The sequence below is a fragment of the Pseudopipra pipra genome, chromosome 3 (assembly GCF_036250125.1).
Source record: "Pseudopipra pipra isolate bDixPip1 chromosome 3, bDixPip1.hap1, whole genome shotgun sequence".
NCBI classification, from domain to species: Eukaryota; Metazoa; Chordata; class Aves; order Passeriformes; family Pipridae; genus Pseudopipra; species Pseudopipra pipra.
The window spans coordinates 39,251,930-39,274,732 of record NC_087551.1 but is presented as its reverse complement, the minus strand read 5'-3'; the positions used below and the strand labels follow the sequence as shown (position 1 = coordinate 39,274,732).

The 22,803-nt window shown below is 35.3% G+C and overlaps 1 protein-coding gene across 4 annotated transcripts in view; it reads left to right on the top strand.

The window, feature by feature from the left end:
• RYR2 (ryanodine receptor 2) overlaps positions 1-22,803 on the top strand; it is a 394,356-nt gene that overhangs the window by 174,727 nt on the left and 196,826 nt on the right. For all 4 annotated transcript variants that reach the window (XM_064648733.1, XM_064648734.1, XM_064648732.1 and 1 more), the window contains 4 exons: positions 3,682-3,781; positions 6,941-7,037; positions 17,098-17,172; positions 20,316-20,472. In XM_064648733.1, coding sequence (XP_064504803.1) covers positions 3,682-3,781; positions 6,941-7,037; positions 17,098-17,172; positions 20,316-20,472 — 429 coding nt within the window. The remainder of the gene's footprint in view (positions 1-3,681; positions 3,782-6,940; positions 7,038-17,097; positions 17,173-20,315; positions 20,473-22,803) is intronic.

Below are 22,803 nucleotides of genomic sequence, written 5' to 3'. Positions count from 1 at the left end.
AATTGTGTCTTGCAGAATATACCACCTAAGGAGTCTTTCTGCTGTGCCTTTTGCAGTTGGACATGTCTATCTCGTATTGGCCTCATTAGCCACCAGCGTGCTTGTAACAAATGTGGATAGAGCCTTTCCCAAATCTTCGTTTGCGAAGCCTAGCCACGATAACCTGTTGTGGGAATGGTGTCTGTTCAAGACTTGGAACATCTCAGAGGTTCTTGGGTCATTGAGGATAGGTGCCTAAATGGTTTGAAACTGCTTTTTTTGTTCTGATCATTGTAGTTATTTCAAGTCAGTTAGCGAGAAAGGGGAAATAGCAAGGGCAGTCAGAGTCTCTGTGTACAGGAAAGAAAATAGCCTCCATCTAGCTCTACACCTGCTGGTACTGACAAATCTGAAGGAGTGTGGTTGATGATGCTGTTGTGTGCAGTACTTAAGCATCCTGGGAATTTCCTGTTTTGTACATGGTTCTCAAAATCTAACAAACAGTAGAAGAAGAAAATAGTCTGTCTTTATTATTTTCTTATGCTATTCTCGCCTTTTGGAATGGCCTCAGATTGAAGGCAGAGTCATCAAACTGCAAATGGAAATACATATTGATAGATAAACTGTCAGTATTGACACACCTTAGCCAAGAGGAAGCCTGAAGCAAAAATTTTCCTTTCTTTACATTTTTCTCTTTGTGCACATGGATTTTTCGGAGAACAGAATTTTTCATGCAGACTGTGAAATTTAAAATATATCATCTAATTATTCAGAGCTATTGTAAATTCAGCTATGCTGCTGCAATCACTGCTGGAGGGTTCTTGTGGAAATTACCATCTGATTTCTGAGCTCTTCAGTGAGCTTGTGTTCTTCTTGAAGACCTAGGGACTGAGTTGTGATTATGTTACTTTTCTGCAGAGCAGTGCAGAGCAGAGTTTAAAATATGCCGTTAAGTTAAGTTGGAAAACCTGTAGTATCCTCAGAGATTTGAGTCTGGGAGTTTATCCTTAAGAATTTGCATGTAGACTGTAGTGTTAACCCTTATTCATAAAATAACATTATTTAATTCTGAAAAGAGGTTAAGTGCTGGTTTAGGGGATTATTGGTCTATTAGTAGAAAAGACAAACCTAGCTTTTTGTTTGAGCCTAGGTACCAGTGCAGAAAAAAATAATATTTGGTTTAGACACCCTACCTGTAGTGGGAAAGACCCATATCAATATTGGAATAGACAGCAAGATTCCTAAACCCAACATATTTCTACTCTGCGTATGTTGTTATTGCATACCCAAAAGATGCGCTATGCGTATGGTCCTCACCGATGATGGTAACGTGCTGCTTTTGCCATATACTCTGATATGCCAGCCAGCAAAGATCTGTGTAGTGCATATGGAGACATCATCAGTGTGTCATCTCCACATCCTGGACATTGCATTCTGGAATTTGTTTCATTTGGATAGCTTTATTGTGGTGAATGTACAAGGCCAAGCAGTCTGTAACCAGGAAGTTACAGACAAAGAGCAGATTGCTTTGAAACAATGTTGAGATTGTTAAAGTATAGCACTGAAAAGTTAGGCTATGCCAGGATAAATAGCTGCCATCACTTAACTTCTGGGATTTTTTTGATACATGTTGTATAATTGAATCCTTGGATATTCGTTGACAGGCTATTTTATCTACATGGTTAAAGCTCCCTCTTATTGCTTTCTGTGAATGGTTCCCAGGGATGAACACCATAGTTTATGGAATTGTAAATGGCAGGACGCCTGCTGTCAATTGGAAATTTAAGAAAGCCACAAGGAACCCAGGGAAGTGAAGGGAAGAAGGGAATTGCAGAGGTATACCTCTGCTGTTGTGGTCATGTGTTGTATTAGGTCATTTAAACCATACTTTCTAAAGTTATAATTCCCTGGTGACTCAGCTTGAGACATCTGGATTATAATCAGAGCTGCAACTGGAGTCAAATGGATGGATAAAATTAACAGATGTTCTGAAGAGAGATGTCAGCAATGTATTTTTGTTCAGTGTCCTGTCTATAAAGACAGAACACTAATTCAATTGATACCACTGTGTATGAAAATAAGTTCACTGACACGTACAAAGCACACTGTTACAAGTGCTCTGTTGATTACAGATCTAAATGACAGAGAAGTTATCCTCTTCCTTTTTTGTCTACCCTGAATGACAAGTTTTCCTCAAAAAGTAATATTCCTGCTTTGCTCTAATGGTTGAATTCCTCATTGTCACTAACTGGATTGATGTAGTGATCTCAGAGGAAACCTAACAAAATTAAGGCCCACAGGGCAAAAATGGGACTGGAGCTGTAGTGCAGTCTAATCTCCCATCCTTCTGCCATTCAGTATTTTGTATAACTGCAGTAAGGGCAAAACAAGAAGCAAAACCTTGGTTTGTTCATTAATGTTCTCTATTACATATGCTGAGTAACACTGGTACAGTGTAAACATGACTTTTGTGAGATTACTTATCTGTATGCCATTAGCTCTTATGGGAGCCTTCTAAATGAGTTGATGTGCTTTTTCTTGTACTGCTGTACAGCTAGAATATGTGCATGTAGGAAGATAGAAGAACTCTTCAAATGTCATTGGGAATCTACCCTCTTCTGACCTCCATTGAGATTTTTGTCTTTTTTATTTTATCCAGAAGTTGTTAATTTTGGTCACAACACACGAAAACAGAGACTGTATACTACTCTATAAACAGTTACTGTCCAGTAGTTTAAAATAGAGTTCTGATAGAAGTGTCTAAATGTTACTGCACTTGAAAAATTATTACCTAATAAGGATAAACAGTATACTTCAAAAGAGGTGCTTATTCACAGAACACTTGTTTCCATAATCTTATGTAATGTTATATTGTTTGGCATTGACAGTGTATCAAAGGAACTGACTGTGAGTGTGGGACAAAGGATTTTGTATGGATGCAATAAAATATGCTTTGAGATAAGAATTTCTGAGACAATAATGTTACTGAACTAGCTGGAACACACACACACACAAGGAATTCTGAGAAGAAAAAGCACCTGTGGCACTTGTTGTAAAGACCTGCAACATTGGCAGAAGATAGGGAGTAATGGAGCAAAGCAAAGTCATCCATTGAATGCTTCGGTAGGAAGCGAGTCTTTCAGGGAAAGATAATTTCAGATTTGCCTAGATCCTGAAAACTTTGTACAAGAATATATTTTGTGAACTCTCTTAAGTACCTTACAAAGTCAGCAGTTTGCTTACTTAATTTCTTTGGTCTGATGGCAGTTTTAGGAAGCCAGTGGCCTACAAGAAATATTCAAGTGGTGAGTTACACTTGAAATACAGGTTAATGTCATATCCCAATATTCAAACTTTGTGGAAAACCCCATTATGTATAGAAGGAAGAACACAAGTATAAGAACCCTGCAACATTTAACAATAATCTCTTCAGAGTGTGTCTTGTGGTCTAAGACCCCAAGCAGCTGATTGGGGTCTGTACTGTTCTTGTATGTTTTTTTGAAGCAAATATGCCATTACTGTTCCAGCTTTATTTCTAGTGTCTCTTGAAGGGTAACCAGGTCTAACTTTGTGTTTACTTACACAGTCAATGGGAAAAATTTATGTATGAAAGAAACAAGAGTGTTTGATACTATTATAGTATACTGTAATGAGATTTTTTAATTAACCCCAAACAAAAGCCTCTGTCTTTCCTGGTTTTAGCATCTCTCTTATGGCAATGGTAGCTTACACGTTGATGCAGCCTTCCAGCAGACACTCTGGAGTGTAGCACCGATCAGTTCAGGAAGTGAAGTTGCCCAAGGTAAGATTGACTCAACTTTAATTATTGAAAGACTCATGGTAAATGAAATACTTTAAAAATCAAATTATTATGCCAAGTGAGGGAGAGGGTTTCTATTATGTAAACATTCAAAATAATAAATAAATATACTAATGTTCTGAAAATAGAGGGAAGGTTATACTGAAAGTTACAGTGATAATTTTCTACATATTTCTACTGAATACTGAACAGCTAATTCAAATCTCATTTTGATAAAGGTATGATAATATTCATAACATTTTTTTTCAATGGCTTTTGGTCCTGGTTTAAAATATTATTTAACATTATTCTGATGTATGCAGTCATAGTTACATGTTCCTGAGACTGTAAAAAATGGGTGAGAGGCTTGGAAGCAGGATGTGAAATCCTAAGAGTAAAGATGGGGAATGGTTTTGTGGGTAGCTATGGTTGGGAAGAAAAACAAAATGAGGGGAAAGAGAGAAAGAGAACAACTTTCAAGAATTATTTATTTTATTAAGGAATTAGGACAGAGTTTTTTTAATGAATTTTTTGACATTGAAAGGACAAGGAATTTATGCCATGCTGATTCCACAGAGAAGGAGAAATTAGTTGTCTTTTTCTGAGAAGTCTGTCACAATGTAAAGCCTAATGATTTCTAGTTTTCTACAGACTGATTGTTTTGAGTGGATGTTGTAATAGAACCTTAAGAAGGCTAAAGCTGCAGATCCTTTCTTTGCTTGTATCTTGGGATTTTAGGATACTATTTTATAAAAGGCAATACACTGAAATTTCACATCAGTTATTTTTATCCGGCATATTTTAAAATTCAGTTGTGGAATGTTCTTGCAACTTTTGTCATTCAGATTTTAGGGACAGCACTGCCAAAATCTCCTTTCTATATACTCATTTTGTTTTTGCATATGAGAATTACTTTGCACATTCAGATTCTCTGACATGGTTTCTTGTACAAACCATTACTAAAGAATGCTAGCACATTTCTTGACAGTGTCCAAAACTTTATGGAGAAAACCTTTCTTTTGAGGAGAAGAGAAAACCTTTTCCTGTTGCTCCTTCCTATAAACTCCATTCTCCTCATCCTCCCACTGCTGCCAGCACTGATGTGTCATTCTTGTTAATAACCCCAGTATGGTTTATGAGCTGAGACGCAGATCTGTGCTGTGCCACATCTTTGCCTGGTGAACCTCACTAGCGAGACCTGCCTGTCTCTTAGAGAAAAAAAAAAAACACAATGATATAGTGTCATGTTGTGTACTTATATCCCCAGGAAATAATGTGAAAATGATGTAATATGATTTTTGTAACTGTGCATTTCTCTGTCTGTTTGCTTTTTCTTTGTTGCTATGCCTTTCTGTTTTCACTTTCCTCAAGTATAGTCATCATCTTTGTTAAGCAGTATGTTTTCTAGAGAAGATCAGCTGGCTAGTGTCAGAAAGGATTAGAGCAAAGGCCTTATTCTAGCAAAGCTGGCAAACATTCCTGTAATCAAAGTAGTTCTGTTGTGAAGGGAGAGTAAATTTGACACTTAGTGTGTAAGGCCTTACTCTCTATGCCTCAGAAAAACAGTAGCCGAACTGCAGAAAATTACCTCAAAAGGAAGGAAGAAGAAAAAAACGCCTATTTTTGTTAATATCTGTCAAATACTTCGTCATATTCATAAATAAAATACCGATATATAGGAATAACTATGCTACAATACCCTCTCTTAATCAAAACTTCCCATTAAAAATAGATTAATAAGTTAAATGAAATTACTTTGAAATGAAAATAATGGATAATTAGTTTGCAAAATGAACTGGGATATTTGAAGTAGTTAAAGAATATAATTTCTTTTTGCATGCATATCTGTAAAACTGACTTATGCAGGAGTCAATTTATTGTTGAAATCAAAACATAGCTTTAGAGTCAGATCAAGTAATTCTGCTAATTCTATCCTGTGAATTTAATTGAGGCCTTTTTAAAAACAAAACAAAACCTAAAAAGCTACTCAGGGCAGAACACCTCCAAAATTATATTGACACAGGCCCATGTACAAATTAATATATGTAACTACTGTCCTCCTCTGTGTCAAAATCAAGAATGCATTACTTGGCATTGTTTCAAAATTTTATTCCAGTAAGTTTTTTTAAAAATCCTTTTACTATAACAGTAAACCCAAAGAATTATGTTACCATATCCCACTCAAATGCAGAATTTTATATTAACCAGTTTTAGTGAGAAGGGAATGTGAGTTTAGGAAACGTGTTTACATTTATCTTGTCCGACTGAAAAAATACTGTTGATTTGTGCTTAAAATCTACTAAGTCTTAGTATTACATTATCATACAATATTTGTACGATAACACAAAATTATCTTTCTTTTTAATGTCATATCCTGATGCAAAAAGACCAATGAAAAAGCTTCTATTTTATTAACATCTTTACTGGTTAGAATTATGGCCTTATTTTCAGCTTCTGGTTGCCATGTCCTGGAACTTCAAATATTGTGATGCTATGTGTATGCTCTGTACCTTAATTTGTGAACACACATATATACACTGTAAAGCCAAGTGTTTGGCTCTGAACTTACATGTGCAGTGGAGGTATTGGCAGTATAGGAGTTTCCTTTTGGAGTCCAAATAAATCATGACTGTTGGTTGTGAATCTGTCAAGCAGAGCTTAGAGATTGTCCCAAAAGTTTTTCTCACAGAAAACTCCAAATACTCCAAAAAACAGTTTTGAAAGTAATGAACTAACTAAATCAATCTTTGTTATCTTAATATATAAACTGGAATCCTTAAATCAAAAGCAAAGTGAGTCGGTAACATGGAAGTTTCCCACTTTATGTTTTCATCTGAGGGAGGAGTACTTGCTTCCTTGTTTCCATTGGCTCAGTCTTTTTCTGAGTTGCGGAAACTCTGTAGGGTCCCATCTCTGGCTCCTCTTTATCCTGATCCACCCTTTGCTACTTGCTGAGTTGGAGCTTTTCTCACTTGAAAATGTTCAACTGGCTCCTCAGGGTATGAGATATCTTCCTCTTCTTCTGATTCTCTTTTTCAAGTAACATAAAATGCCAACAGAAAAAAAATGAAATAAATAAATTGTATTTATTACAGTTCGAACTATAGTTTCATGTGGTGCTACGTTCACACAAATGCCCTTGATTTTCTCCCTTTATTCAAGGATACCTGATAGGAGGGGATGTTCTGAGGTTATTGCATGGTCACATGGATGAATGTTTGACAGTCCCTTCGGGTGAACACGGAGAAGAACAAAGAAGGTAGGTTTCCAGCTTATAAGAGAATAATAATAACAAATGTTGCTGAATCAATATTAGGTGTCACTGATATCCAGAGGATGGAGGATGTTGTGATGAGATATATTACTCATAAGAATGAATATTGTTGAGACAAACTTTAGACATGAGCCTTTTGTATTTTCAGTATTGTTCATGTCTCGTTTCACTCACCAGATGTATTAGCAACAGTGATTTTTAGTCATCTATTGTCATCTTTACTGATTTAAAAGCCCTGTGAAATGTGTTGTTTTTTTACTGCTGGATTTTTTCTATAGTCACAAAAAATTCCTCAGGACAGGGCATGTAAGATTACTTCCCAGTCCTTCGAGGCTGCTATTCTGGGTATTGATCTTAGGTCTAGCTGTCATGGCAGTCTAGAACTTAATTTGTGGTTATTTTCTTGACTCGAGAAATCCTAGAAAGGAAGTAGAGGAATGAGGACAACTCAGTATGAGTCTCTCTCTGTTAACTAAAAAATCCAAATAGTGAGAAGACTGACACCATAAGTGGCATGTCTCAGTGGAGTGATTGCATGGATGAATCAATCTCCTTCTTATGTGCTCTAATACAATATGCCCAAAGCTTCTTTTCGGTAGGGCAGTGTCATATAATTTATTCCTACTTTCAGCCTAAATGTTGCTGAATTATATTTTGGATTAGTTTGTTTAATGCAGCATGTTGGATAACTTCATTTCCATGACAAGGAAAGTGCTATTCATTCATTTTAAAATTAGTTTTCTTGGTTTGCAAATAGAGATTTATTTTTTATTCTATTTTATTCTTGTTTGTAATGATAAGGACAAGACTCTGGAAGGTCTCATAAAATATTTTGTGTCAAATATTTTCTGCAAAAATTTTCTGTAATTTTTTAAATATTAATAAGGAATAATTTAGAATTTTCTTATACAGCTGCTAACCAACCCTTCCTGGATATTTCCCATTTTTAGACAAGGGAGTAGTTTTTGAATGCAGAAGAGAGTTCAAAATGCTGATACTTAAAATGTGATCAGTTCGTGTTTTATTTTTAGTTACCATGTGATATACATTACAGCTTGGAGTTTATCACTGCTATTATTATTCTCAGTCTGAAAGTGATGAAAAGTTAAGGTGATAAATAGGATCCTATAGTGTTTGCTACTTATTCGGTCTAAATCCTGCAAATTCCTTTAAAAAATTTTAGTTGCAGTGTACCTGAAGGGCGATCAAGCACTTCAGTAATGAACTTCAGTGCTTAAGAACACACTAAAAATCTGTCTCTTTTCAACAAGACTAACATTATACCTAAACCACAGTAATGGAGAGTGAAGCTGCAAATTAAGAAAAAATTGATCTGATCTGCTTGTGCATTCGCATGATGCGTCTTTCTGTCCTATAACATGGGAAGAATATGGTTCATTCCTTAAGCTGCAGGACAGGCTGTAAACAGATCAGATAATTGTATTTCTTTCTGCTGTGTCAGCAGTGTTCTGTAATTCTTTCTGCCTTCCCCATATCTGTCTAATATCCCAAAAGGAGCAGAGCTAGTAGGCAACAAATAGTATGTATGTCTTTGCCTTTATATTTCCTGATAGCAATACTGAGAAACGTTGCTTCTCAGTGCTTCATAAAACCAGATTTGATATTCTAAAATTTACTTGTTGTTCAGGATCTTTCTTTAATAAACAAGCAAAATAAAAATAAATTTGTTGTTTTTCATATTTTACTTTTCTCAAGTTTTTCTATTGCTTTTCTGAAATATTTTTTTTAATAATAAACTTAGAATATAATCTATGATTACTTTTAATTGTATGGAGTTAGGTATAATCACTCTGTGCCCCACGCTTTCTCTTAAATTATTAGTAAATTTAGTTATTGCTTAAAAACTCTATACTTCTATCTCTATTTAGGACTGTTGCCTATTCAAAATAATTTGTGGCTCCTTTCAGTTTTCAGTATGCGCGGATACCTTATTTTGATGGGTAGGATTCAACAGCTGGTACAATTATATTAAAAATACATGTAACTTTGGCAGGTGGGAAATTGTAAGATAAATTATTTTGTCTTTCATTTCAATTTAAGTTCTGTAACTTTTGCACGTAAGACATGGTTAGGTATGATATATTTAGAGTACAGTAATTCTGTATTATCGTGTCATTTCCTTTTGAAATAATCTGGGGATAGATTATTTTGATTGGTTTGTTTTGTTCCAGCGTATGCCTGAAGAACAGCTCTGCTCTGTAGAATGACAGCATAAAGAAGCACTGAGAAGTTCACACCTGTTGTGACTCACTAGTTCCTCTGTCTCATTTTTATTTTTCTTCAGAGGCCTTCTCTTTATGCCTTTTCAAATAAATAAAAGATCGGACAGTACTAAAATAACAGTTTTATTCTATCATGTCACCTGGTATCTATTCCAGGAAATAAAGAAATGGTTTAGATGTGAAGGATCCTCCTAGGCAGTTTCCAAAACTAACTGCTGTTTAACTCTATTCTTCAAACATTGATACAATTGCATAAATTTGAGAATAAAAGTGTTTCAAAGAATACCAGAAGTTCAAAATAAAACACACATTCTCAAGATGTTTATACTCTATGTATATGTGAGAGTTTATACCATCAGAACAGTGGAGATTTATGAAGCAGTGACAGTGCAGATACTGTGTTTGTGATTACAGTAAGTAACAAAACCTCCTCTGAGGCAAGGTTATCCAAATCTGCGCTGGAAGAGGCCTAATACAGGGGCAGAATTAGTGACATAAAAAGCTTATAAAATTATTTTCTACGTCTCACAATTTTTTTCTGAGTGTATACTGTGTTTCCTTGCTTGATTGTTGAGCCTGTATGTCCTTCCAAGTGGTCCTTAGATTGCACTACTGAGATCACTAGAGGGTAGGACGGAATCATTGTATTTGTGGAAGAGGGACTTTGGTGTCAGGTCAGAAACTTAACTTTTCCTTAGGAAGCAGTTTCAAGTAGATCCTCCCTGAAGTTGCTAGACATAGTTTGCTATTAAAAAACATTCCAAATGGAAGCAGTGAAAATAGAGAAGTTTGTGGCAATATGTTGGTTACTTGATATTACACTAGAGGAAAAAAGTGGTATTATTTTTAAAATGCCACAGGCAGGGTGGACATGACCCTGATAGTTTCAGTCACTGACCCACATAAAGAGCAATAATGAAACAGACAAAAGGTTAAGTATGTGCAATTTCACTGAATTAAATATAATTTTCTGCATATTCTAGTTAGGTATGTTGTAGGTTTAAGGCAGCTGGTTTAAGCCTTGTGCATAGAATCCTTAAACTGTGTTCTTATTCTTTAAAATGCCTTAATTATCTCTAGCAAGCTAGACCTAAATTTACAGTGTTGTTTTTGGAGCTCTTCAATTCAAATTTCAGAAGTATTTCCATGTAGATTAAAAAAATAAATATGGGTTTAGGTAGATAAGTGAAGGCATACTGTAATCAACTTGGTGTTCCTGTGGTGGCTACTTTGGTTTCTATCTATCTTTAAAGGCAGGGCAAACTTCTGCAGCAGCACAGTAGCTGGGAGTTCATATTTATCTTTACTCTTTTTCCTCCACTCTCTGTCCATGTGGTTGGTGGTCTGGCTTCTGTCATATGAGCCAGTCTGTCAGTAGGAATGAGGCAGACCCACAAGGGTTTCCTCTATTTATAAAAAGTTTTTTTTCTTTAAATAAAGGATTGTTTAGTCTCCTTTTCCACTCTCTCCCTCCAGTTTCATACAGGAGAAATTTGTTAATAATTTTTAATACTTCTTTTTTGGGTGAAGGATTCTATGTGTTTATCCAGCAGAAGATTTAAATCACTTTTTGTATTACAGGTACTTTGGAATAGTCTTTGCTTTCCTTTGAAATCTTTTCTTGTTGAAATTGTGACACTTTTTTTTTTTAACCCTGTTATTTGGCAATTATAGTATTGAGTCTTCACATTTGAATTTATAATATCAAAGGAATGAATAAATTTATTCTAATTGTGATGGAAGTTGATAGTTAGAGCAGGTGTACATTGAAGTTGTTCTGTGAAATTGTTTTCCATTGTTTCATTCTTTTAATTAAAAAAAATTAATTAAAAGTGTTCATAATAAATTCATCACAATTCAATCAGTCAACAGCTCCCCCTTTTTTTAATATGTCAATTAAGTGGAATTATTTTACAATATTGCCACCGCTGTGTTATGTGTGTCATTTTTATTTTCCTGTAGAAATGTCAGCTGGTTATTAATTTAGGAATGACTGTAGAGTTTTTTAATGCTTTCTGGTTTTGGAGGATTTTTTTTTGTTTCTGTGTCTTGTTGTTTTTTCTTTGTTATTTCATTTTTTTTCTTAGAACTCCCCCTGAAAAAGGTAATAGCAGATAGTAGTAGAAATATGTAAAAAAAATATGAGTTTTTTTTCTAATTGGTTTGTGATGCTTACTTTTTATTATACCACCATCTTTCATATTCTTTTAGAACTGAAATACTACACAGGAGTTGGGCTTTGGTATTCAGTTCCCAGTCTAGAAGGGAACCATGAATTTTCCCATTGCAACTACTTTGCATTTTGATTTGCAGTATGTATTTCAAAGTGATGACTGCAGTGCAATTTGGACCCTTCAGAAATATATTGTTGCAGAAAGCAATTACCTGTGAGAGAGAGCAAAGTGCTCCTGGCTTTTCAAAGTATCATTTGGGTTGGAATAGGCCGTCATGAGGGAATGTATAAGTGAAGCCTAATTTCAGGAACAGTTTTGTCATTCTTGCCTTTGAGACTTTCTTTGGGTGAAACGTATTACGTTAAGGCTTTTGGAAATGGCATTGAACATTTCGTGTTAGTCTCAGAGATGGACAGGGTTTTAAAATGATGAAGGTCAAAATCATTATGACTTAGCCAATCTCCGCTTCTGTTAACTTTCCATGCTATTCTCTTCCAACAGTTTTTGTTATGGCATTATGAACTAATGAGGTCTGTCATACCCCAGAAAGGCTGGGATCTGGTATGTGTGGAGGATTATTTATGACTGAAATGTGAACTTAGAAAGTTTTCACCCAGCATAAATCAATAACCTTTCCCCCACACCCTGAGCCTTGAATAGTGATGGTCTTAAATGACTGATTTTTCAAACTAAAACCAGAACAACTTTGCCTGTCATTGAGAGGAGTGGAACAATTTCTTTCACTTGAACTTTGACATCTTATTTGGATTTATTAATTTTTGTATAATTCAGGTACACCATTGTTCTTTATGGCACCCTGATTCATTCCAAACTACTGAGATTTACTCCATTATTTTCTTGCTATGGAATTTAGGATTTACAAGTTCTTCAACCAAGACTACTTCGGCAGTATCAAAACACTGTCATTTAATGTAATTTATTTTAACCTCATTTAATGCCCATTTTTAGTCAATGAATTTCACTGAAGTGATTGCCCTCTCTCTGCCGAACAATACTTTAATAAGAATATGAATTCAATAATGGTTCTCCAGGGGGTTTGATACGTGGTAGTCTATTTTAAACCTATATAATTAATTTATTGTTGTAGTTGGAGATGATAGATTCAAATATTGAGCTTTCTTTTTGATGTTTACCCTCACTTTGCCTGTGCATCTCCTCTCAGAGAGCTGGAGGAGAGTGCCAGGAGCAAGCCGAGGAGAGCAGGATCGGTTCCCAGGCAGCTGGTCCTGCCAGGGCCATGGCACTGTCCCTGGTGCTGCACCCACGGCCCGGGCGCTGTGAGGCAAATCACAGAATCACAGTTTTCTGCATCGGAAGGGACCTACAAGGATCGTTGAGTCCAACCCTTATCCCTGCACAGGAACAACCCCAAGAGTCACACCATGGGCCCAAGAGCATCATCCAAATGCTTCTTGAGCTCTGGCAGGCTTGGTGCTGTGACCACTTCCCTGGGGAGTCTGTTCCAGTACCCAGCCACCTCTAGGTGAAGAACCTCTTTCTAATATCCAACCTAAACCTGCTTTGATGCAATTTCAGGCGATTCCCTTGGGTATTTTCACTGGTCACCACAGAGAAGAGATCAGTGTTGGCCCCTCTTCTTCCCATCATGAGGAAGTTGTAGACTCCAATGAGGTCTCTCCTCAGTTTCCTCTTCTCCAGACTGAACAGACCAAGTGACATCAGCCACTCCTCATATGGCTTCTCCTCAGGGCCCATCCCAGCGCTAGTTTGTATTAAGGAGAATTAAATAGAAGAATGACGTAGTCAGGAAAAGGATGATTAACCTACTGTCATAGGTCAGACCAAAAAATGACTTCATTACACCAACCTAACTATAAGGTTTATAATAAAGATTAACTGAAAAGTATCAAAGGTTCTGAATTACTTATAGATATTTTATTTTGAAATAAAAGTGGTTAATACCCTTAATCTATACATGTAGAATATGTGGATGAAGTGATTTGGAAAGAATAGAAGAAACCCATCAAGTATTAGTCTTATGTGTATGGCTCTGAAGATACAAGTTGTCTCAAGCTTTGAGGAAGATGAACACTCATTTTAGCTTCTTGTTATCCTCACTTTTTCTGCTGTTATTTGTACTTTCCTTGTGCATTTACATGACTTATAATTTCATCATTAGGTTTTGTAATGTGGGGGTTTTCTCTACTGTTTGGCAAATGTACATCTTCTTTGCACATTGTAACTCAATTTTTTTTTCCCATCCTATGAATGCAAATAGGTTGTAACTCCTTGAGAGTCAGAGAATTTTTGTCACTAATTTCATGTCATAAAAAGCAGTTTCACTTGACCTAGTAGTACCAGTATCTGATATGGCTTACCAGTGTCAGCTTCAGGGAGGATTCAAATGTAATGAATCATTCTTCCTTTCCAACACTGAACTGCCATCAGAAGTGTATAAAAAGAAATGAGGTGCGTCCTATCGAATGGTATATATAACAAGTACTAAGGAAGTTGGTTTAAGCAATCTCGGAGCAGTTTACTACATTTATTTGAATGAAAGGAGCTAAAAATGAACTTTCAATTCCTTAGCAGAAAGACTTTTGAGATGGTTTAGGTTATGAATTTATTCATCTGCTCTGGGGCAATGGTTAGTATACGTGCTGTTATGGTAAAGGCCAAGTGACTTACCCTTCACTAAAGAAATCTTTTATTCAAAACCACCTTTTCTTTACCATGTTTTCTGTAGCAAAGACAATATCTAGCTAAAAACACAAGAGCTTAACACCCTATTGTGATGCTCTGTGCTAACTTGTTTTTTGTAGCATGTATCTTCTTTCCTGTCCTTACAAAGTCTTGTTGCTCCATCCTTGACTCCAGTCTACAGGTTTCTCCTTTTGCTTCCCAGTAGGGATCCTTGATCCCTAGCCCTGCAGTCACCAGCTTTTTCTCAGTCCCTCTTCAGATTGCTGTCACCTATTCTTTTGCTGAGGCTTTGCTGCTACCTTTTTGGCTTTTGTCCCCAAGGTGCTATTACTTTCAGCCTTTACTCCCTCTGTTGTTGCTGTACCTGTCCATTCATATGGAAGTAAGAGACAATCCTAGAATCCTTTTTATTTCCTCTGGTAAACAAATCACATGTTTTTCTTTAGGATTTCTTCTCTTCTATTTCTTTTCCATTTTCTCATCTTATCTCATGATTCCAAGACTGATAGTTCCCTCTTAAAGGAACAGAGAAAGGAAATAATGGATGGATAGTCACATAAAAGAAAACTACTTCATCCATGAGAAGCCATTCTTTTAAGTTCACGATGGGAGGTTTTTTATGTGTTTAATGTTACACTTACCCATTGCTGTGTGTAATCCAAAACCAGTTCTAAAAGAATAGTCAGACTGAGAAACTGGTGAAAGTTTCTGTGTTTCCACTGTGAGAAAGAACTTCATCCCTGCAAAGTAAAAATTACCAACTTAAAAATGAAACATTTTTGTGAATTTAAACCTTTGCTTCAACCTGATTTTTCATACAATTAATGACTTGGATACTGCTGAATAAAATTGTTAAATTTTGTATTATGCAATATGCAAGTACAAGAATTCCCAGTGCATTTTTTTGAGTGAGGTTCATACTGAAATATGCCAGGATGTAATCAGAATGTTTCAGCTTTGAAAAGAAGCGCAGCAACAATACCCCCACGCAAGCTGCCCAAACAAACAGCCCACACTCTCCCAGTCCCAACTCAAAAAACCTGACCAGGGTGACATCTGATCTGTTATTGTTGAGATGTTACAACATAAAGCCAATCTCAGTCTGTTAGTTGCAGAAGAAAAATTTGAACAAGTACCTGAAGAGCAGAGAGAGTGTCTGAACAGAGAAGCAACTTAATGAAAGGTTGTTTAGCAATTGCATTTTACTATACTTATGAAGGTAAATTTCAATAAAAAATAAGATGGTCTTTGAATTTCATTCAAATTGCCAATACCTGTCAGCTGCTCCTAGTACCACAACCATTTCAGCAAATGGCTAAGATAATGGTTGGAGAAAACAGTGGATATAAGGTCAAGGGGAGAATTTTTTTACATATTTATATATGAAGCCATAGCCTCTTCTTGCTACATGGAGCATCCGCCACACTTTCCATTTATAGCTGGGTCATGAATGTACAGTATGAGTGGTTCTGTAATTGTAGTGAGATGTATTTATTTTGGGTTTTGACTAATTTTTTCTCCCATATAATTTGTTTTCATTCTTTTGCAGTGTCTGGAAGTGTTTATTTCCATAATACTTTTTACCATATTCCAAGATGATTTTAGCTCATCTGTAGTTTCATGTATGCTTAGTAGTACTAAGAAGCATATTCTAACTCACTATTTCTTTTGGTTTTGAACTATCTCTTTCAATGCTGGGTTTTCCTCTGTGCTAAGCATTCAGTCCCTCTATATTATATCTACAGGAGGATTTTGGAAGCTAAAGCCTAGTAAGTACTATGTACTTGATTCCAAATTTGTAGTCCTCAAAAAATTGCTTCTAACAAAGATTGGGGAATGCCTGCCATTTCATTATTAATATTCCCTAAAGTTATGCTTCTAGCTGTTTTTGGCAGTGCCTGATCTTGACTGAAGATTGCAACATTTACTCAATCCATAAGCTCTTCCAGGATTCATAAAACTAGGGCATTCTTTGGCAGTGTTCCCTGATGTGCTTGATCTGATAAGCATAGTGACAGCACTCCTTTGCATAAGTGACTCCTGTATTCATTTTCCCAAAGGAAAGGCCATAGGGTGGAAATAGAGACGCAGACAGGAAGCAGTGCAAAGAATGGCTCCCTACATTTAGAATGGCAATGCTAACTTTCCTTAATGTTTACTTTTAAGACAAATCAGGTTACATACTGAGGGCTTTTCTTGACCATAAGTCTCAGCCCTTTTGTGCATCCAATATAGATCACTTATCTGCGTGTAGAATAATGGAGGAAAGACCCTTCACCTTTTTTAGACTTAATTGACTGTTTTCTAGAGACACTTAGATATTTGGGTATATGCAGGAACTAGAACTAGAGAGGTCATTCCATATAAAAATTTGTAAATAGGAAGCTGTTAACATCTGAGATATGTGAAAAATGTATCAGTGGGGTTGTAAGACTTTAGGCGTTATGATAATAAAATAAAAGTGCTAATTGAGTAAGTTTTCATAATTCAATGTAATAAGTTGCAGTTATTTTAATAGTATAAGTTCTGAGAAAACACTACCATTCTTAGGAGATGTATGCAGTGATCACAAATCTTTATAATTATTTATATTTATGTTAGAATCTAGAAATATTCTAATTATCAGGCTATTGATATTATTTCCACCTCCCCCCTCCCCGGATTTTCTATCCTTAAAACACTAAAAAAAATGTCTAAGCAAACACTGTATAAACTTTGCTGTTATGAATGTCACAATAATGGATGCTAAAGACAATTAAAACAAAATTCAAGTAACTAAATCTGAAGGTTTAATTGATGGGTGGGTTTTGAATCTAATAACCTTTGAATCTGACAAATGCAGTAATTGTTTGACAGTCTTAAAATGAGAGATGTGATTAAATGAACAAACGTGTATGATGAATTCTGCTGAGCATTTAGTCTGTGGCTTTGCTTGGTTTTCAGAACTGTCCATTATGAGGGTGGTGCTGTGTCCATTCATGCTCGTTCCCTTTGGCGACTAGAGACTCTAAGAGTTGCGTAAGTAAAATCCATCTCAGAAAAGAAGTACCTTTGGCAAGACACTTTTTGTATTATAAGAGTGATCCTACAAAATCAGAATGATAATGATAAATCCGGACTAGTAAGACTAAAATAAGCTTTAAAAAATACTCTATATCGCTTTCACTAAAATTAAATAACTTCCTGTAGAGTATGTGTGTGTTTTGATTATTTTTTGATGTTGTAATAGCTGTCACTGAATTCACCATTTACTTTTTTAACACATACATGCATAAACAGGACTGATTTTTTTTTTAAAAATTCATGTGTGACACCCTTTCCCCCAACTTGCTTAAGCCATTCGGAAGTAAAAAATTTACAAAAAAAAATGCTATCATGCATTGTTGGAAGTGTTGGAGTGATAGTAAGGAATTGTGCCTTGTTTGTTAAGGTAATTGCAGTGTAAAATTGCACTTAAATAGTGTTACAATATGTGCTTGTGATACAGTTTCTAGAGACTAATAAATGATTGATTTTTAGAGATTGAATCAGGACATCTTATGAAAAGGTTACACTCTAATGATGCTGTTTTCTGTGTGTGCATTTTATTAATAGGATGACGTTAAATGTCAGTGATAGGGCAGTGAGATTTTTCCTTTGGACTAAAATAGACTTTGAGACAGTGACAACAGTGAAACTGTGGAAGGATCTCTAGCTTTTTATTTTCCTCATGGTGTGTAATTCCCTAATAAGCAGTAGTACTGGACCAATCTGGAGATTCAAGAAACATCTGTTACAACCATGATATATCTCACTTTAATAGGCATTTTATACAAACTTTTGAAAGGTAAACATTTGAACATGTACGACAGAAAGAAATTGTAAGATCTGTCAAAACAACTATAACAAAGGCAGTGGTAATCTTTCTTTTCAAGATTTTCTTATCAGGAAAAAAACCCAAACAAATAAAATCCCAAGAATAATGCTCTCTCCTGCAAATCCCTCACCAACCTATTTCCTGTATAATATTGTAATAGCTATATACATTCATCATTGAATTGCAGTCCATTACCATTCATGCAAATGCTTCAATTTGTAGCTTAGTATATACATGTCTGAAGTTCTCAATAAGTTGTAGTCCTTCCCAGAATGACTGCAGATATAATATTGTGCTAAAATTGTATGATTCTAAAGGAACCATTTTTCCTCCACTCTGTTCTTTAGTGGAGAAGTCCCATAAAAATTGCCTGGGCAGTGTACCTGTGCAGATTCCATGCCATAGAATGCCAAATACTATTACTCAGCATTGCTTTCTTTCTCAAAAGGCGGCAGGGATCATATTCTCACATTGCAGAAAAATGTTTTTAGTAGTCAGAAATGGCTTCACAAGATTCTTTCTGCTCAAGAGGCTTTACACGTAAGTGCACATGGTTGCTATTTTTCTATCCTGCAGGGATGAATTAGGGGCATGGCTCAATTGCACTACTTTTTTTCTTTCTTTCTTTTTTTTTCTTATGGTCCATAGCTCTTGGGTCCAAGAGAAAATTGAATCAAACAAGAGAAAAGGCAACTCCCCAGCATGAGTAGTATGTAAGGTGCAGAACTCATGTATTTTACCAGACTCAGCAACACAATAGCTGAGATTCATGATCTGACATTTTACTGACTTGAGAACAGAAGTTAACACTAGAACACTGGATTTAGATGTCCTTTTGTGGAGTATACCAACTTTGCTGTGCAGAAGACAGAAAAAGGGAAATGTGTTTCTAAGATATAAAACTTCCGTATTTCCTTCTTCCTCAGAGCTCCCTCAACTTAAACAGAAGAGGCTCTAGTCTAAAAAAGAAAATAGTTGAGGGTGAAAACCTTTTCATTCTTCTGGCCTCTTTAGAATCAGTAACTAAAAAGGTGTAGAAGTTTAATCACTGAAATGTAATAAATCTTGTTACAAAATAGAAGCATTTTAAAAACTCATGGACTTTGAAAATGTCTGCCAAATTGGTTTTCCATACTTTGCATACAGTATGACCAACTCTTAAGAAAACACATTTAAACAACTGGGTATTGTTATTGAATAGGTAAGTGCTCTAATCTGCTACATCTATATGTCATAGAAAACAAAAATGATGTAAACCTGCTAAAGTGCTAATTAAGGGATTTGCAGACTTGTACATGAATATATACAAAACATATACATAAAATCTTGTTATTTTTTTAAAGCCACAGTAAGCATAGAGAATTTCTAGTATTTGCAAAAGCACATCAGAACTGTGACATTATGTCATAATTCCATTATGATGGGTATTTTGCAAACACAAAATAAGTGTATGATTTCCTCTCTAAAGAGTAGGATGCCACATACATCTGAAATACAAACTTTTGAAGATATAAGACTGAAGAAAGTTTTGTGAAGACCCAGAAAAACATCCTAGCTGTGACCATTTTCCAAACTAAGGAATATTTGAGAAGCAAATATTAAGGAATATTTGAAAAGTCTTTGTGAAATACATACTCCTTAGTAACCCCTACACAAGTTTGTCTTCAGGAATTAATCAGGAAGTACAGAAGGGCTGAATTTTCAGTTTAAGGCAAGTAGTCAGAAACCTGTGATCTCTATTTAGAGTAATTGTTGGAGAGCTTAGACAAGCTTTGCCTTTCTTCCTTTATTTCCTCCTATATGAAGAATCTGGGCCATTCTTGGCTTAATAAGTTTTCTTATTTATTTTAGGAAGTTTCTTTATTTATTTGTTTATCCATTTTATTTTTGCACACTATTTTAAGTGTGCTTAAAGTGTGCTGACTGCTAGAAGATGAGGACTCTGGGAGAGTGAACAAACCCAGCTGCTGGTAGATGAAGTATTGGAGAGAGAACTGGCAGATGTAAGCTCTTTGTGTACAGCATAAGCTGCCTTTTCCGTAGGCGGTCTGTACTGTTTCTCATGAGGAATTCAGTCTGAATGAAAGCAGACTGTGCAAAGGAAGAGATTAGGATGTTAAGATTATTTATTAGAATAGTTTTATAGCCACAAAATAGCCATTTTCTTGCTGATACTCCAACATTTAGAATTTTATCTTTTCACCAAGTAGTTGAAAATATAATGTACTTTAAAATATTTTTGCCAGTAGTTAAAATCTTTTTTTTTTTTTTTTTGTAACTAAATGTTTTCTATGAACTCTCTTAGGTGGAGTGGCAGCCACATTAGATGGGGACAGCCATTCAGACTAAGACATATAACGACAGGAAAATATTTAAGTCTTCTGGATGACAAGAGTCTTCTTCTTACAGACAAAGAGAAGGCAGATGTAAAATCTACAGCATTCTGTTTTCGGTCTTCCAAGGTATGGAATCAGTGCAACATTAGTATAACTAGTACTAATTTCAATCTCTTTGGAAAACAACATTTAGATATTTTCTGTTTGTTGTGATTGCATTGATTACTGGAACCTTCTACTTTTCACTGTTTAAAAAAATCCAAAACTCAGTATAATAAATATCTAGAATGCTTCTTTTATGAATACTTTCTTTGTGTATTGCTACCAGTCTGTCTGTTTGTGGTGTGTTGGTTTATTTTGTTTGTTTGGTTGATTGTTTTTTGTTTTTCTTTGTTTTTTGTTTATTTGTTTGTTTTGTTTTGGGTTAGGGTTTTTTTGTGTATTTTTTTGTTAGTTGGGGATTTTTTGTCCTGCTCGCCCACTTTTGAACAGTTTACTCAGTTCTAATTTGTTTTTCTGATTAACTTCTCTGGTTCTTCACTGCTTAGATCTCTTGGCTGTCATAGGAAAAATTTGTAGTATTGTGGGTTACTGAATTTAAATTGGAAATTCAGGATTTCTTTCAGCAGATACTTTATTGTGGTCTAATCTGAAGTTACCGTAGTTTGACTTTTCATTTTGACACCTTCAATAAGCATTTAAAGTTTAAAACAGTACTTTTTTGTAGTATAGTATTAAGTATAATAATAAGAAGATAAATTCTTTAATGTCCTTTGATTTCACATACTTTTCACCTGTTGCATGGTGTCTCTAAGAATTTGCCAACAATAATTTTGTTGTTGTAAAAAAATTATCTTCTAAAATATATAGTAGTAGTAAACAGAATTACTCAATAGGTCTTCTGTAGCATTTACTATACGTATATTTAATTAGTTGCCTGCTTGGGAAGATAAGAAAAGAATAGACACCCAAAAGCAGGTATATAGACTTTTGCATTCTGATAACAAAGACTGTATTTCAGATGATTGTTATGACATGCAGGCAATGTATCTTTTTTAAAACCAATTAGAAAAGTCATAAAAATGCTTAAATATTTTAAGGCAATGCAGTGCAGCTATATTGGGGATTTCCTGTTGCAGCTATTTTAGATCGCAGCACTTTAAAGCAAGAGGGATAGAATAATCCATTCACTGATTTTCAAGATGGGTTTTCAGCAGGGGTTATTCCAAAAAGAGAGGAACAATATACTACACTCTACTGTTACATGTTTTATTTAGTCAAAAAAATACTCGAAGGCAAGAATTGTTAGCAATACGGAATATCTTTTGTTGATATGAATAAGGTGTTTTGTCTCTTTTTTCCTGAGGAGTATATGCACATGTGTTTTGGAAATTAGATAATGTTGTATTTGAAGTTTCTTCTTTTTATTTTTTTTTAGCCTGAAATTGCTTATTTGAATTATTTTGAGAATTTGTATTTTAAAATGGTTTTGTTCTACCATGCTCAAAATAAAAGGTTAGCATATTTTGTTTAGTTGTTTTTAGTGACCAAACTTATTCTATGCTGAGCACAGCAGAGATAAAAGCCTTTGGGGCAGGTAGAAACATGTTATGGTTATCAATTCTTGAAGTAACATGAGAGAATTCTCAGAGAGGTCTAAAAACTAATAAGCACATGAAAAATACAATCTTACTGATGCTTAAATATGGATTTTCAAAGAAATTGAAAGTTTGGAAGATCATATTTGAAATAAATGTTGTGGATGTCCACATTCATTTTAACTAAAGACTTATTTGACAGGAATTACAGAGATACCACAGGGGAGGAGTATATGGTTTACACTTTGTTGCTGGGGATGAATCCAGTCTGGATGCAATCCTGTGCCATGTGCTCTAGGATGACCCTGCTTGAGCAAGGAGGTTGGACCAGATGACCCACTGTGGTCCCTTCCAACCTGACCGATTCTGTGATTCAGTCTCCTGCTTTGGAGTTCTTATAGGAGTGTTATGTTTCACTTTATTAGGATACAGGCATTAAAAACTTTCAGGTGCCTTCCTTCTCTGGAAAAGAGTGTTAAAATAAAGATTTCACAATTATAGAAGTTCTAGGAAGGTTTCTGTAGAGAAGGTGAGCTGACTTAGAGTCTCTTTGCCTCTGAGCATGTATGAAAATGAAAAATACAAAATGCATGTTGAATGAAAAATCATTCGACCTTTCCCTTGTACTGTTAGCACACAAAAAATTATTCCTGGATAAAAGGGAATCCCTAACCTTCTGTAATGACTACAGAGCATTAATACTTGGAAGTATTTCAAGGAGCTAGATATTTCTTATAGGAATTTCAGTCCTTTTTATTTTGCCACAGTCAAAATTCTTCCTTCCACTACCTGAAAAGTAGAAGAAAAGTGAGAATTATGATGAAGATCCCACTTGTTGTGCAAGAGTAAGTTAGCTCTA